General features: G+C 31.6%; 3 protein-coding genes and 1 long non-coding RNA gene across 6 annotated transcripts; 3 read left to right on the top strand and 1 right to left on the bottom strand.

The window, feature by feature from the left end:
• The first annotated feature begins 1,234 nt into the window (after window positions 1-1,234).
• Window positions 1,235-15,204, top strand: LOC103864502 (probable polygalacturonase). Of its 2 annotated transcripts, XM_033289578.1 has the most exons (9): window positions 1,235-1,337; window positions 1,456-1,803; window positions 1,899-2,019; window positions 2,104-2,352; window positions 2,526-3,160; window positions 14,078-14,446; window positions 14,569-14,754; window positions 14,839-14,965; window positions 15,105-15,204. In XM_033289578.1, the coding sequence occupies exons 1-6, from the start codon at window positions 1,305-1,307 to the stop codon at window positions 14,150-14,152; spliced, it is 1,461 nt and encodes a 486-aa protein (XP_033145469.1). In that variant the 5' UTR covers window positions 1,235-1,304; the 3' UTR covers window positions 14,153-14,446; window positions 14,569-14,754; window positions 14,839-14,965; window positions 15,105-15,204. The 2 variants fall into 2 exon arrangements, with proteins under 2 accessions (XP_033145469.1, XP_009140503.1); XM_009142255.2 differs by lacking the exons at window positions 14,078-14,446; window positions 14,569-14,754; window positions 14,839-14,965; window positions 15,105-15,204 and having other exon boundaries at window positions 2,526-3,415.
• Window positions 4,280-7,991, bottom strand: LOC117133435. The gene is made up of 2 exons (XR_004457225.1): window positions 4,894-7,991; window positions 4,280-4,449 (listed from the first exon to the last, which is right to left on the bottom strand). It is a non-coding gene; the product is annotated as an uncharacterized LOC117133435 (long non-coding RNA).
• LOC103864503 (cinnamoyl-CoA reductase-like SNL6) lies at window positions 9,659-11,974 on the top strand. The gene is made up of 6 exons (XM_009142256.3): window positions 9,659-9,925; window positions 10,085-10,242; window positions 10,328-10,516; window positions 11,052-11,205; window positions 11,293-11,485; window positions 11,686-11,974. The coding sequence occupies exons 1-6, from the start codon at window positions 9,688-9,690 to the stop codon at window positions 11,777-11,779; spliced, it is 1,026 nt and encodes a 341-aa protein (XP_009140504.1). The 5' UTR covers window positions 9,659-9,687; the 3' UTR covers window positions 11,780-11,974.
• On the top strand, window positions 14,072-15,594 carry LOC103864504 (tetratricopeptide repeat protein 1). Of its 2 annotated transcripts, none has more exons than XM_009142258.3 (5): window positions 14,072-14,446; window positions 14,572-14,754; window positions 14,839-14,965; window positions 15,105-15,218; window positions 15,327-15,594. In XM_009142258.3, the coding sequence occupies exons 1-5, from the start codon at window positions 14,156-14,158 to the stop codon at window positions 15,440-15,442; spliced, it is 831 nt and encodes a 276-aa protein (XP_009140506.2). In that variant the 5' UTR covers window positions 14,072-14,155; the 3' UTR covers window positions 15,443-15,594. The 2 variants fall into 2 exon arrangements, with proteins under 2 accessions (XP_009140506.2, XP_009140505.2); XM_009142257.3 differs by having other exon boundaries at window positions 14,078-14,446; window positions 14,569-14,754; window positions 15,327-15,575.
• Window positions 15,595-15,607: the final 13 nt, after the last annotated feature.

The following is a 15,607-nucleotide window of genomic DNA, read 5'->3' on the forward strand; positions in this document are numbered from 1 at the left end:
GGAGGATTTACATAGTTCTAAGAGTTTGTGATCTTACTATGAAACCACTTCTGAGTCTTTTCAACATTCAAGAGAGGAGATAAATTTGCCGGTAATACTATAGAAGCAATACGAAATATTTGATTTTTATTCTCGCCTGAATATAAAATAGTCAAATATATTTTAATTTTTATCTACTATATATTATCTTAAATTAATAAATAAGAAAATTAAAATTTTGTTAAAAATAATTCTACGCTTTTAAAGTGAGAGTCATAATCTAATATTTCTTATCAGTAATTTAATTTTGAATTTAAAAATAAATTACTTGATTAAGTTACACTATTATATGGTTTAGATATCAAGTGAGATACTCTCAAATACTCTTAGTACGTAATAATGATTTAGTGATTATCTTCACATACTAGTTAATTGTAGATTTGTAGTCAACTATCTCCTTGATTTAGTTTAACAAAAAAAAACCATGATACTTCAGTACATTTTTATAGTTTCACATTTTTTTTTCTTTTTTTTTATAGTCAGACCCTTTGTTTGCATACTTAAAATATCAGCACAATAGTGAGAGACTACTAGATTTTCTTAACAATAAGTTTCAATATCTATTATATAGATTAATGTGAAAGTGACATTTGTTACCAAAGTCTCTCAAACATGTTTTTGAGTCTCTCAAATGAGAGACCCATCTCTCATATTTTATCATTGTGAAAATCCCCATAAAAAAGCAACCAATGCACATGCATGCTTTTAATTAGTCTAGTCAAACTTAATTTAGGATCAACAATTTCAAATACACCCTATTGTATTTGAATATATTCAAGTTTAAGATATTTTTTGTAAAATTGATTTTTAGAATTTAATTAGTGCATCCTACTTTAAAACTAATTAAATTAAATAAAATATAAAATATAAACGATATAACTTTATTAAGAAACAAATTAAATTAAATTAATTAAAAACTGAAATTATCAACTAAATTTATTAACTAAAAGTATATTTTCTCTTAAAATGTGAAAAAAAATATTTTAAATTAATTGTTCAAATACATAAAGAATATTAGAACATCTTCTTCTAAAACGGGATATGTTGATCTTTAAGAAAACAAGAAAAGGATTGGTATATGATACTAGGCTTCTTTTTTTAGCTATGCCTATTTTGGGAGATTAAATCAAGGTCAAGCATTGAAGTAGATTTTACCATTTTTGTTTTATTCTCTATTTACTATTTTTTGTCTTCTATAAATTACTTTGTTCTAAGATGAATCAGAAAATATCTAAAATAAATAAATAAAACAATAGTCAAATAAAATGGAGTTCTCTCTAAAACCTTCAGCTTTAAAGGTGATTAATCTATATCTCTTGATTTATTCAATGCTATGTTAAACAACGTCATGCTTCTAAACTTGTTTTGTAGCGAGATCAAATTCGAGAATCTGACGTGTGTTTTTTTTCCAAACAGATGACTCGGACAAGTTTTGTCATAGTAGTAGTTTTAGCAATATGCAGTTTTCAGATGATGGAATCATCTCCAGATTTAGCCAACAAGGTGAAGGCAAATAATATTCAATATGACGCGATTAATTGTCGAAAACATAGCGCAGTTATAACCGAATTTGGAGCTGTGGGTGATGGAAAAACATCAAACACAAAAGCGTTTAAGGAAGCCATTACCAAGCTTGCTCCTAAGGCGGCCGACGGTGGAGTGCAGCTCATTGTTCCACCCGGAAAATGGCTCACCGGAAGTTTCAACCTGACCAGCCATTTTACTTTGTTCATTCAGAAAGATGCAACTATTCTTGCTTCTCAGGTATGACTATGATTTCCATTCTAGAAAATATCATTATAATTTTGATAAAATTGTGTAAGAAATTATTCATTTATATATAAGTTTTTTTTCCTTAGGATGAATCTGAATATCCAGTGGTTGCACCATTGCCATCCTATGGACAAGGAAGAGATGCAGCTGGGCCAACGTTCGCTAGTTTAATCTCTGGCACAAACCTAACTGATGTTGTTATCACCGGTAAGGATAATTAAAAAAAATGTCCCAAAGAATCATTGTTTAACATCTTAAATAACGTGTGTTGTTTAATATTTGTTTGGTAAGGTAACAACGGAACAATCAACGGACAAGGAAAATACTGGTGGGTGAAGTATCGAAGTGGTGGATTTAAGAATATCACGAGACCTTACACACTCGAACTCGTGTTTTCTAAAGACGTTCAAATCTCGAACATCACAATCGTCGATTCGCCTGCATGGAATATTCATCCAGTGTATTGCACTAACGTCATCGTTAAAGGCGTTACCATTCTCGCTCCTATCGATTCTCCTAACACCGATGGAATCAACCCTGGTATGTCCATATCCCACGTCGCATGGCAATATCAAAGTTTTTATCAATAGTTATAATTGTTTGCGTTTCTATATAATAATATTTTAATATAGTTTTTATTTGTTTTCATACTCTTTATTTAGTTAAAAAAAAGCTTACTCTTTATTTTATTTTTGATTGTACTCTCTTATCAGATTCATGCACCAACACATTGATCGAAGACTGTTTCGTAGTCTCCGGAGACGACTGTATCGCCGTCAAGAGCGGTTGGGATCAGTTCGGTATCAAAGTCGGAATGCCAACTCAGCAACTCTCTATCCGAAGGCTCACATGCATCTCTCCCGACAGTGCTGGAATAGCACTCGGAAGTGAAATGTCCGGTGGAATCAAAGACGTTAGGATGGAAGACATAACGTTGCTTCAGACACAATCCGCTATCCGAATTAAAACAGCTGTTGGTCGTGGAGGTTACGTTAAAGATATCTTTGCTCGAAGGTTCACAATGAAGACAATGAAATACGTTTTCTGGATGAGTGGTGCTTATAACCAACACCCTGCTTCGGGTTTTGACCCCAAGGCTATGCCCGAGATTACGAATATTAATTACCGTGACATGACCGCCGATAACGTTACGCAGCCCGCTAGGCTCGATGGGTTCACCAACGATCCTTTCACCAAGATATGTATGTCGAATATAAACATTGTTTTGGCTGCTGAGCCCAAGAAGTTGCTGTGGAATTGTACGGCCATCTCCGGAGTTTCGAGCAAGGTGACGCCAAAACCGTGTAGCTTGTTGCCGGAGAATGCTCCCGTCGACTGTGCTTTTCCGGTTGATAAGATTCCTATTGAATCTGTTGTCTTGAACAAATGCTCTGCTTAGAGATTGTTGCGGAGATTATATAATTAATTTCATAATATAACTATGTTTTTACCAACCAAGAAATGGCCCAGCTGTTATTGTATTGTAATAAGCTGATGGGTTCATGCAATGGTTTTACTCTACTATACGAAGTTGTAAAAATAGCTTTGTGGAATTATTAAATTCCGTAATTAATCAATACATGATTATAAACAGTTGAGAACATGTTCATCGTTTATTGACAGTTCCTCCAGTGTCATCACCGGTCTATGTTTGTCTAGGATCGAATTCCTATGTGAGATATAAGAGGTGATCTAAACTGTTCACATGTATACTTTAATCACTCGAGATTTTATACCGGAAACAAATCTTCAAGTATATGATTTTGATCTTTGCAACTCTTATATCAGAAATTAATATCTCTCCTATACAGGCCCGGCCCAGTCTATAATATTGCCTAAAGCAAAAACCAAATTTGGAGCCCTACAGACTCTAACCTAGCACCTTTAAACTAGTTAAGGGGTACACAACCACTAGGACAGATGAAAGTTTTTGTCTTTTGTGAGGAGGCAAAACAAACAAATTGGTGATGCCCATAAATATATAATTCAGTTTGGCGCCTAAAGCTGGTGCTTCCCCAGCTTTAGATCAGGGCCGACACTACTCCTATATAATGGCATTTCCAAATTCCAATGGTATACATCAAATTGAGAGAAAACAAACAAAGAAAAAAAAATCTCCAATAATACATCATTTTAAGGAGGAAATGAGTATATGAATTGTTACATTGTTTTTGAGGGAACACTAATCACAAAACTCATTAATATGGAACTTTTTTTATTTGCATAATTATCCCTAAAGTTTTGACAAAACTTATAATGATTAAAATTTAAAACCTAATTATAAATAACAAGTTATTTAAAAAATTAATTTATAACTTATAATTCAATAATGCTATATATAAAATAAACATATAATAAGAAAAACATACAATAACATTAAGAATACATAACTATTAAAAAAACACAAACAAGAACCATTTTTGACAAAAATTAGTACTGTTTAAATAGAACTCTACTATTTATTTTCTATGTGGTTATGTAAAATAAATATTTATTTTAATAAAGTTAAAATAAAAAAATTTAAGACAAGTGAGTATAACCTAAGAAGGATGTTATTAGAAATAAAAAAAATCAGAAATAAACATATTAATAATTGAGAGAGAAAATAAAAAAAATACCATTGGAGCAACACTCAAACTCAAATGATTTTACTTAATTTTGAGGGGGGGGGGGGGGGGGGGGGGGGGGAGAATAAGATAAATCATTGGAAATGGTTAAAAAGCAATCATTCGTACTATAAGGAAAGTTAAACCATTCACTCCTATTTTGGAAATTTTTGGGAAATTCGGAAAAACAAAACGGAGAATTAATCTTAATTGAAATGAACATGACTAATTTGCTTTATCATCAATTGTTTTTATTATATAATTTTTTTACTAATGAAGTTTTGATAAAAAAAAATATTACATTTGTTGTTAACGTTACATTAAATTTATAATTTCTGGTATAATACCAAAGTTTACTTAGTATAAAATTTACTGTATAATGATTTGATTTTACATTATATTCGTTACTCGTACAAAACGTAAATTTTATATTTCGCAAAAAAAAAATTGTTATATTGTTTAGTCTTACTCTTACTTCTTCGACCACTGTCTGTCACTCACTAAATCGAATCTAGAATGTCATCGTAAACCATCTTCCCACCACAATTGCTACCTACTTGCCTTGTGGCAACTATAACAATCTTGTCGTCAATGTTGGGTGTCAACTTCTACTCCTACCTTTACCTTTTTTGCTTTATTGCTTCTTCTTCCTTTTTGTTTGTGTACTTTAGATATTATCTGCTTTTTATCGTATTCCCCTTACTCCCTTAATATTTTTTTTAACTGGCTTCTCCCTTAGTATTAACAATTCCTAATTTTTGGCTCAATGGTAATAACGGATTGAGCGGTGCGAGATAAGCGGTACAACTGCGATGCGGGACAAGCGGTACAATTGCAGTGCGATTCTAACAATTATAAAAACGTATAAATATATGGTATATGTAAAGATTTTGGTTACTATTAAGTTAAATGCGGTGTGGTACAGGATAGATTAAAACATTCGAAGACTTTATAATAAAGAATAGTTTTATGTACTTTCTTCGAAGATTGCAAATAAATACAAAAAAACATCTCCAACTCCATTGCAAAAAAAAAAAACTGCAAAATAAAATAGAAAATGCAGTCATGAACAAAAAAAAAATATTACTCCATATATAGAGTAATGCTTTTTTTGTTTGTTCATAATTGCATTTTCCACTCTATTTTACAATTTTTTTACAGTGGGGTTAGAAATGCTCTAACTCTGCTTTTGAATAAAATATTTACGTGAATTTGCTCTTATAATTATTAATAAAATGATCAAAATCAAAGTGAAAATTAAAATAAATGATATGAATAGTATTAAATATTTTGAAGTACGTGTAAAAATTATATAATATTAATCAAACATAATTTTAATATCCAGTTAAGAAAATTAATATCATTATTCCTTTTTGAGAAAGAAGAATAAAGTATTAATTAAGAGTATAAAATAAAATGGCTGACAAAAAAATATTCCTTTTTACAGTTTTCATTCTAAATGTCTTATTTGTGTTTTTACTTTTTAGAAACCAACTGATATGTGGGACTATGCTTTGTGCATTTATTTGCCTAACTTTCTACCACATTCGAACCTACCTATCCTTCCAATGTACTGATATTCATGGTATTTTTTAGTGTACAATCAAGTTATTTGAATCTTCATTTTGGTATTCGTAATGGTACTCAGTGACTGACTCACTAGACTTGTAATCTGTTAAAAGTTATACAAAAGTATTCGAAAGATTCACCAAATATATATATATATATATATAGATGATATTTCCTATAAAATGAAGGATTTATTTATTAAATCCAACGTTAAGTAATAATTATTAATTATCCATATATTAAATCAACAATAAAAAAATGTAAATTAAGACACTGAAACAATTGAATGATGAAAAATGAGTTATTAATATTTACTTGAATATACCAGAAGAAAATGAACTAAAGAGAACATTATTACCCTCTGCTAACTTTCTATAGTTGTTGACTCTTTTAGTCTTGCATGAGAACTTTCGACGTGTCTTGAGTAATCCTGAATGAGGGATGCATGTCTTGAATGTGGATGTTGCATGTGTCGAGTAGTTTTTGCATAATTGATCATTCACTTCACTTGGAAGAAAATTTTGTTGTTAGTCTTGTCTTCATCTTGCTTAATTGACAATCATTTCTCATTGCTCTTCTTGATCATGAATCTTTGTATTCTTGAAAGTATTTTGTCTTCTTGAAGATTTTTGCGTCCGTGAGTCTTCTGAGTTGTTGGTTTTTATCTTTATCATTTTGGGAGAGTCTTGTGAGTTCTTTTTTTTTTTGTAACTGGAGTCTTGTGAGTTCTTGTTCGTTTAAGTTTTGAAAATCCAAAGTTCAAGAAAAAAAAGTTTTAAAAATCATTCTAGCGTCTTAAATTATTTATGAACCATGTCCAAAATGTTTTTAACAGTATATTTAACGATATAATAGAGTAGTTTTAAAAGTTTACAACTTTATTTATATATATTTGACGTATATTTTAGTTTTATAAGCTCTAAATTTAATATTATAACTAAAATTTTAAAGTATTAAACCATAATTTATATATTTATTTCAAAAAAACGTTATACATTTTTAATATTTTTATGTTCAGATCCTTTTCAACCACTCTACTTGCTCATACTATTAGATGGTCCTGGAGAAATTGTATAAGCTTTTTTGTATTTTAGTTTTCTTTTTTAACTTTTATTTTCTTAGGAGTCCACTATATAAATCATTGTCTTTGTTATTTTTATCAACTTTTTCTTCATATGACGAAGCTTACATGCACAGCCTTTTTCCTAAAAAATATGCTGTTTTTTTTTTTAAATCTCAAAATCACAAAAGAGTTGTGACGATAGTTTCTTCGCAGATTTGCGAAGAAATTTCCATGGACTTAACATTTCATAACAAATTTATCATTTTTCATTAAATTTGGCAGGGATGTTGCTCCAAATCTATTTAGGCAATAATTCAACATTTAAATTCTTAAAATTGGTAGAGAAATAAATTTGGAAGTTTTACATTTATACTAGGATGGTGCTGTATATGTTAACCTAGATTTCAAACTTGATTTAATCTCTTTAAAATGATCTACCAAGCTAGTAAATGATTGGATTAATCTAATCCTGTCAATAAGATTTGGGGATAAAAATGAATCAATATAAATTAGAGACTTCTTACTGGCTTTTCCGTTTATATATCCAGATTTAGCATTTGGATGTAATTTCTAGATACAATTTTGATATTATACAGTTAAAAAAACATTTAGATATTGTATTTCTTAAAATTAGTTTTTTTGCATTTATATACTACATTTGGATGAAACATTGTTCATTTGTGAGTTTATAAAAATATCTGGTTGCAAATATTTCAAATGACTAAAATTTATTTCAAACAAAAGCTATCATTATATCAGTACAAATAATAACTTAAACTATTTACAGACGAATCTTCATCAAATTTAATTTTACTTTTTTTATTTGAAAATTGTGATTTCACATTATTATAGGTAAATGGATTCTCTCAGTTTTGACAAAATAATTTTATTTTGAAGGAAAACATGGTTTATGGTAATGTGTAAATTTCTGATTTTTTTTTGGGGGGGGGGGGGGGGGGGGTGGGGGGGTTTATAAAGAAAAATACAGGTTTAGTTAAAAAAACGTGGTTTTAACAAAAATGTGATTTGACCATATTAGTGAAAACACATAGTGTTTTGGTTTTTGTAAAAAAAATAGAAAAAGCTATGTTTGCATTTCTTACAAGAAAACAAAATTTTATGATTTTGATATAAAAATTAATTTGATACTTTTAATGGAAAATATTATTTTTGATAAATGGTCTATTGTCGGTTTTTAAATTTTGTTTTGAGTCGTTTATCGAATTATAATATGTGTTTCGAGTCATTTAATCATTTATCAAGTCTATTCAAGTATTGGGTTGATTTGGATTAAAAGGTGTCAAACTGAGTGCAAAAGAGTAAATAAAGATGCAGAACTATGCAAATTCATCCGAAGTTTATCAATGTATTGAGAACTTACTACAAGATAAAACTAGATTAGATTTCTAATGTCACCGGTTTAAGGACTATCCATCGGTTAGATTAAAAGTTATGTGCATTTTACTAAAAACTATTACGTCGTTCAATACGAGAAAAATAAATTTTTATTTTTTTTATATTCGGTCTGGTTTAATCCAAATTTTAACCATCACAAAAATTAGATCTGCTATTTCAGCCATTTTTAAGGCTACATTACTTTTTATTTTTGATCGGAGATTACTCTGGATATTTGTTCCATTAAGAAGATGATTTCATACTCTTTTCAGAGAAGATTTCTGGACTCCTATTGATTTTCATTGTTATCATGGTTTTACTGACTGATTTCCATATCTAATCAAGTCATCTTGTCAGTCTTAGGTTTGTTTGAAGAAATTCATGGATTGTTGAAACTGATTTGTAAAATTAGGGAATTAGTCACTCGGTTCTTCATCTAGGTTTCTCTTAATGCAGAATTTAGATTCATGACCTAGTTTCTAATCTTATGCTAATTAGCACACTAAAAGTGTTCAATTAAATGCATGAATGAAAATATAATGAGCAAGATATTCTTAACCAATGGAAGTTGATGTTAGGGAATTTCTCAAACCTATTAAACTCGATCTTTATGCATGTTTAAAAACTGAAATTTAATGGATATTAGTCTCTAGGATTCTAATACATAGGTTTTAGCACTGCAGAAGTAGGCTAGTGTAGTAACGTTGTTTGAATTCGGGAACCTATTAAACTCGATTTTATGCATGTTTAAAATCTGAAATTCAACGGATATTCGTCTCTAGGATTCTAATACATAGCTGCAAAAATAATGCATATTTAATGAGTTTTTTTATATATGTGAAAAGTTTAGAATATGCATTTTTTAAGAACAGAGGGAATAATATATTTTGTAGTCATAGTTTTTTTTTTTTTTGAACATCGGGTCATAGTATAGAAAGTTAAAATTATCCTCTTCAGATTATCTATAATATTTATTTAATAAAGTAATACATGTGTTTTAGCGTCTCTTCTCATTCTCACGTGCAGATGATACAAAAGAAAGAATGTTAAGTTTGTGCTCAAATTATCGCATCCACTGGATGTTACTGTATAATGAGTATATTCTTTATTTTTGGTCTATTACGATTTAGCAAATTGTCCTTGTAAAAAATTGATAAAAAAAAAATCCTTGGTAAAAAAAAGTGAAGGTGGTAGCTGGGGGAGCGTGTAAACATGTAATAATAGTACACCCACCTTTCTCATATGTACTACTTCCATTCTCCTACCTCTCTTTCCCACACGTCTCTCCTCATCTATAAAGACAGATTCAATCATCTCTTTCTCGCTTTAAGAAAAACAATAAATCAGAACAGAGTGATGAATCAAGAGAAACCCACTTCTTGTTGCTGTGTTCTTGATGCTTCCACTTATGTGGGTTTCTGGATTCTCAAGAAATTGCTCACCAGAGGCTACTCTGTTCGTGCAGCCATCCGTAAAAATGGTAAAATATTCTGAGTTCTTCAATTTCTATAATCAATTCTCTTAGGGGTAAAATCAAAGTTGAGATTTTTGATTTTATATGAGAATCTCGTGACAAAGAGCTCTGTTTCTTCTTCTATTGTCTATTCATGGTTTAATTTAATGAGGACTTTGGTCATAGGGGAGAGTATACTCGAGGAGAAAATCAGGAACATGCAAGCCACAGAGGAGAGATTAGTTGTTTACGATGTGGATGTGTTGGATTACCAGAGCATCCTTGTTTCTCTCAACAACTGTAACGCTGTGTTCTGTTGCTTGGACAATCCTGAAGGGTACGATGTGAGTTTTGTTATGTTATCACTCGGGCATTTCTTTAAAATCTCATCTGTATTGTTTTTGGTTACTAAATATTGTGATTATTCAGGAGCTGGAAGTTGATTTGGAGGTGAGAGGAGCGATTAATGTGGTGGAAGCATGTGCAAGAACAGAGAGTATAGACAAGATTGTCTTCTCTTCTTCACTAACTGCTGCAATTTGGACAGATAACATTGGAACTCAAAAAGATGTTGATGAGAAGTCTTGGAGTGATCTAGACTTTTGTCTCAAAAAGAAGGTATTTTTAATTTATTTAACTATTTAAATATACTTTTCATTTTAGTTCTTTTTGTTTTGTCAACGTTTTTTTTCATTTTAACTCATTTAGTTAATATTTTTCAATATTTTGAAAAGTTCAAGGGATTTAGACTGAAACATATTGGACCCACAATATATAATATGATAGTTTTGTCCTTGAATCACCAATCAATCTGAAATGTCCATTCAATTATTTATTTTGGGTCGCAAACCATATTAGTCTCATCTTTAAACGTTTTTAATATATAAGTGGTTGGCTAATATATGAGAGTTTGAGTATTTTGCTTAACAAATTCAAAGTTGGGTCTTCATGAAATGTTGTGATTCGTCATGTGATTCTAGAGTAAATCTGGTCAAGATTCAATTCAATGTAAGACTGCCTTATGATATAGTATTAATGAAATCAAACTTCTAAACCTAGATCATCATTTTAAAATATTACTTAATTAGCATTCAAATTACTTTGGATCACAAATACAAAATGAAGTTCCCTCAAAACTTGTGTTTCTATTCAGCTATGGCATGCTCTGGCCAAGACACAATCTGAGAAGGCGGCTTGGGCACTAGCCATGGACCGTATGGTTAACATGGTCTCAGTTAACCCAGGGCTCATTGTTGGACCCTCAGTGACTCAACACAACCCTAGACCCACCATGTCTTTCCTGAAAGGTATTTCATACACACACATTCAATCAATATAGAAAAACATATATAATTAGATGTATTGATACTCTTGTGTTGGAAATGCAATTTCAGGAGCTGCGCAGATGTATGAGAACGGTGTGTTAGCCTACGTAGACGTAGAGTTTGTAGCAGATGTTCACATTCGAGTTTTCGAGGATACTTCGGCTTGTGGTAGATACTTTTGCTTCAACCAAATTGTAAATACCGAAGAAGAAGCTCTCAAACTTGTGGAGATTCTATCTCCTTTGATTCCTATGCCACCAAGGTACATAGTCTTCTAGAAAACAAAACTATTTAATCATTATTAGTGTTACAAAAAAAATTGATCATTATAAATCTTATGTAAATGCACTAGTTACTCGAACTAGTAGACGACCCTGAATGCAAGATATAATATGCTAGGACTTCGAAATTGTAATTTGTCTCTCTAATTTCTACTTAGTCTTAATATAATATATGGTTCAGGTATGAGAAAGAGATGCAAGGAAGTGAAGTTTATGAAGAGAGGTTGAGAAACAATAAACTCAACAAGCTGGTGGAAGCTGGCTCTGCTTGTTAATTAGATGGAGATAGTACAATGTCATATATATAAACTCAAGAGAAACAAAAAGATACATAATATGTTATCATGCATAAGCATAGTTTATTTTCTCTCTTTTGTCTTTTGCTTGTATAATCTCAATTCAGTATAAATAATATTTTATTGTACCCTTAAATTGAAAAATATGTTGTAGAAAAATGAATATTTATTGTCTTATCTGTTGACAAAAAAAAATTATTGTCATTTATGTCATTGGTTGTAGAATACAATTTGTATATACAATAAGTTCAGCTAGCAACAAACTAATTAAATAATGTAAAAAATTGTTATATAAATCATGGGAGGTTACAAAATAGTGAAATACACATCTGCAACTACTACAAGTAATAAGAAAAATGTCATGGTCTCATTTAATGTTACCCCTAATTAAGGTTGTTTGTGCTGGATGTGACAAAATATTTGCGTCGTTATAGACACAGTTGTCATCTGCAATATATTATGACTCTCTAACTGTGTTGATGGAATTAATGAGTTGTCAACTTTAAAGGCATTATAACAACTGGGGGCTTCTAGCTCTAGTGTAAAGAGCTTACAGCTATGAGTATCGTCACCTGAGTTCGAATTCCGATCATTGGGGAATTAACATTTTGGTATCACCAGGGACAGAGGACCGACACGTGCCAACACGTGACTAGTCTGAATCACTTTTGTAGAGTTAGGATATCTCTGTATAATTCAAAAAAGAAAAAAAAGCGTTATAAGAAAAATCATGCGTATTCCTAAAAGAAAGGTATTGTTGATGTATATGTGAAGAAACGTGTAGAAAGAAAATTGAAATACTTATATAGGTAAGTTCGATGAATACTTATATTTAAAATTTATTTTGTTATATCAAGGTTGATCATACGTATAACTAGGACTGGGCAAATAAACCGAACCCGAAAATCCGAACCAAACCCGAAAACCCGAACCGAACCCGACCCGATAAAAATGAATCCGAACCGATCCGAATCCGATATAAAAACCAAATGGATCTTGTTTTATGGTATTTCGGATTATGGATTTTATCCGAACCGAACTCGAACCTAAATGGATATCCGATAGATTCCGAAACATTCAAAATTTCCAAAAGAACTTTTACCAAACATGATCTCAATTCCTAATATGTATTCAAAATATATTGAACATCTAAAATAATTATCTATTATATGAAGATTGATGGTTGAAGGTGGCGTTTGAAGGTTGAAGTTTTTAGATTTGGGTTTTATTTTTCATTGAATAATGTTTTTCATTTCATGAGAACTTGATTTTCGTTTCATGCTTTCATTTATTTGGTTTTCTTTCGATCAATAACTATGTTTACCTTTCACTTGATTTTGAATGATTACATTTGATGTTCTTTTTTTTTTTTTGAACCGATTTTATTTATGTTTTGGTTACAAAATAGGTAGAAATCAAGTATTTTAAAACCAAAGAACCGATTTTAGTTACTTTTTGGTTACAAAGTAGATATAAATCAGGTACATTTAAACCGAAAAACCGATTGGAACCCAAACCCGAAAGTACATCGGGTTATAACCGGTTCTTTGAAAATTTACTAAACCCGACCCGAACCCAATAGAACCCGAACCGATCCCGAACCGAATTTTCATATAACCCGAATGGGGCTGATTTTGATAAACCCGAAAAACCGAAACCCGATTGGACTAAACCAAAACCCGATTGGAATCCCGAATGCCTAGGCCTACGTATAACGAGCCAAAAAGTTTGTTTTGACTCCAAAATTTTAATAGTTAATATATATATATATATATATATAGTTAATTCGTTTTTAAAATAACTTACAAGAATAGTATTAGCTTTCAAAAAGATATATATATATATATATATATATATATATTATTTTAATTGTTTTATATATTTTTCTATCTCTTTTTTTATGAAAGTGGTTTTATCTAAACTTTCCTTCTTTTTCTGCAAGCTGTGATGTTAGACATGACGATCACGCAAACAGATCAAAGACATCTATAATGCGTTTGACATTTCTTCTTTTTGACTTGTTGATTTTGTAAATTGAAAGATCTCCACTACTTTATCTTTTCAAATTGCTTTCCACTAACCAATCGGAAACTAATAGGAGATTTATTTTTGGCACATAGTCTGTAAACTATTCAAATGGGAGAAGAATAGAATGAGTTAAGAAAATACATTTATGGGCCGGTACTGGGCCTACTAGTATCTAACCCAACTGAAAACAACCAAAGACAAAGACGACACCGTTTAAAGGAAACATCGTGAACCTTCTTCTCCAATTAGATCGTCGATCAATCACCATCGTCGAATCTTTTGCTAAGACCTCGAATCCGAGACAATCCCAAGTCATTGAGTTGAAAAATGGTGTTGATCGAAAGCGAAAGCGATGATGAAATCTCCGTCACAGAAGTACCAAATCCATCGGCTTCTTCCTCGTCGCCTCCCAAAACAACTGATGCGAAAATCGTCGGCGGAGATGACTCCGACGGGTTCGAAACCGCCAGCGAACGTGGAGTCAGCGATTACGAAGAAGATGAGGAAGAAGGTGATAGGAAACAAGACGCGGTAGAGAATCAGGAGCCACAGCCGTCGGATAGCCCTGAGAAGAAGGAAGATCAGGTCGAGGCCGTTACCGATGTTAAATCAAATCAGGTGATTAATAATAGCTTGAATCTGTAACTTGAAATGGCTTAAGCTCGATGTTAGCTTTGGATATGTAACTTGAAATGGCTTAAGCTTGATGTTAGCTGCTTCTACTTGTTCTTTTGTTTAAGAAGGAGAAAGCGTTGGAAGATGCAAATGAAGCTAAAAAGGAAGGAAACAAGCTGTTTGGAGATGGTCTTTACGAAGATGCATTGTCAAAGTATGAGCTTGCGTTACAGTTTGCTCAGGAGTTTCCTGAATCGTTGGACCTTCGATCTATCTGCCATTCAAACAGAGCTATATGTTATCTCAAATTGGTATCAGATTCTTTTTGAGTATTTTTTTTTTTATTGCTATAAATAGTCGTTAAGATTTCTGATGTGGATCTCTCTGAACTGTAGGGTAAATATGCAGAAGCAATCAAGGAAAGCACAAAAGCGATAGAGCTGAATCCGAGCTACACTAAAGCATTGGTTCGTCGTGCAGAAGCTCATGAGAAGCTTGAACATTTTGAAGACGCCCTCACTGGTGAGTCCTGGTTTTCATTCTCTTCTCAAACACTCTCAAAATTGAATAGAGTTAGAGAAACCATTTGTTAGTTTCCGGGTGCAAAGAATGAGTTTGTTTGGAAAGAGTAATGCTTTTGACTCTGTTTTGCATTGTATAGACTTGAAGAAGATATTAGAACTGGATCCTTCAAATGGTCAGGCTAGGAAATCGATTCGGCGTTTGGAACCATTGGCGGCTGAAAAGCAAGAAAAGATGAAAGAAGAAGCCATAGGTAAAAAGACCTTATGATGTCTTCTGATCAAAATTATTGCATAGTGAACCAGTTACTCAAATCTGGATAATGAAATATGTGTTTTTTGTTTGTTTGTGATTTGAACAGCAAAGTTGAAGGAGATGGGAAACTCGATATTGGGAAAATTTGGGATGAGTGTAGACAACTTCAAGGCTGTTAAAGATCCAAACACTGGCTCTTACTCTTTTTCTTTCCAAAACTAGTCAACCACATTCCTCATGGTTTTGCATCAACCATTTTCTTATGTTCATCGTGGTGATATCAGTACGTTTATTGTCGATGAATTTGTACTGGAAAGTAGAAGATTCGTTTGTTTTCATGGCTTCATATAATTTCTGTAAATTCTTTGTGACAACAATTTGGCATGG

Source organism: Brassica rapa, chromosome A04 (genome assembly GCF_000309985.2).
Source record: "Brassica rapa cultivar Chiifu-401-42 chromosome A04, CAAS_Brap_v3.01, whole genome shotgun sequence".
In the NCBI taxonomy this organism is placed as follows: domain Eukaryota; kingdom Viridiplantae; phylum Streptophyta; class Magnoliopsida; order Brassicales; family Brassicaceae; genus Brassica; species Brassica rapa.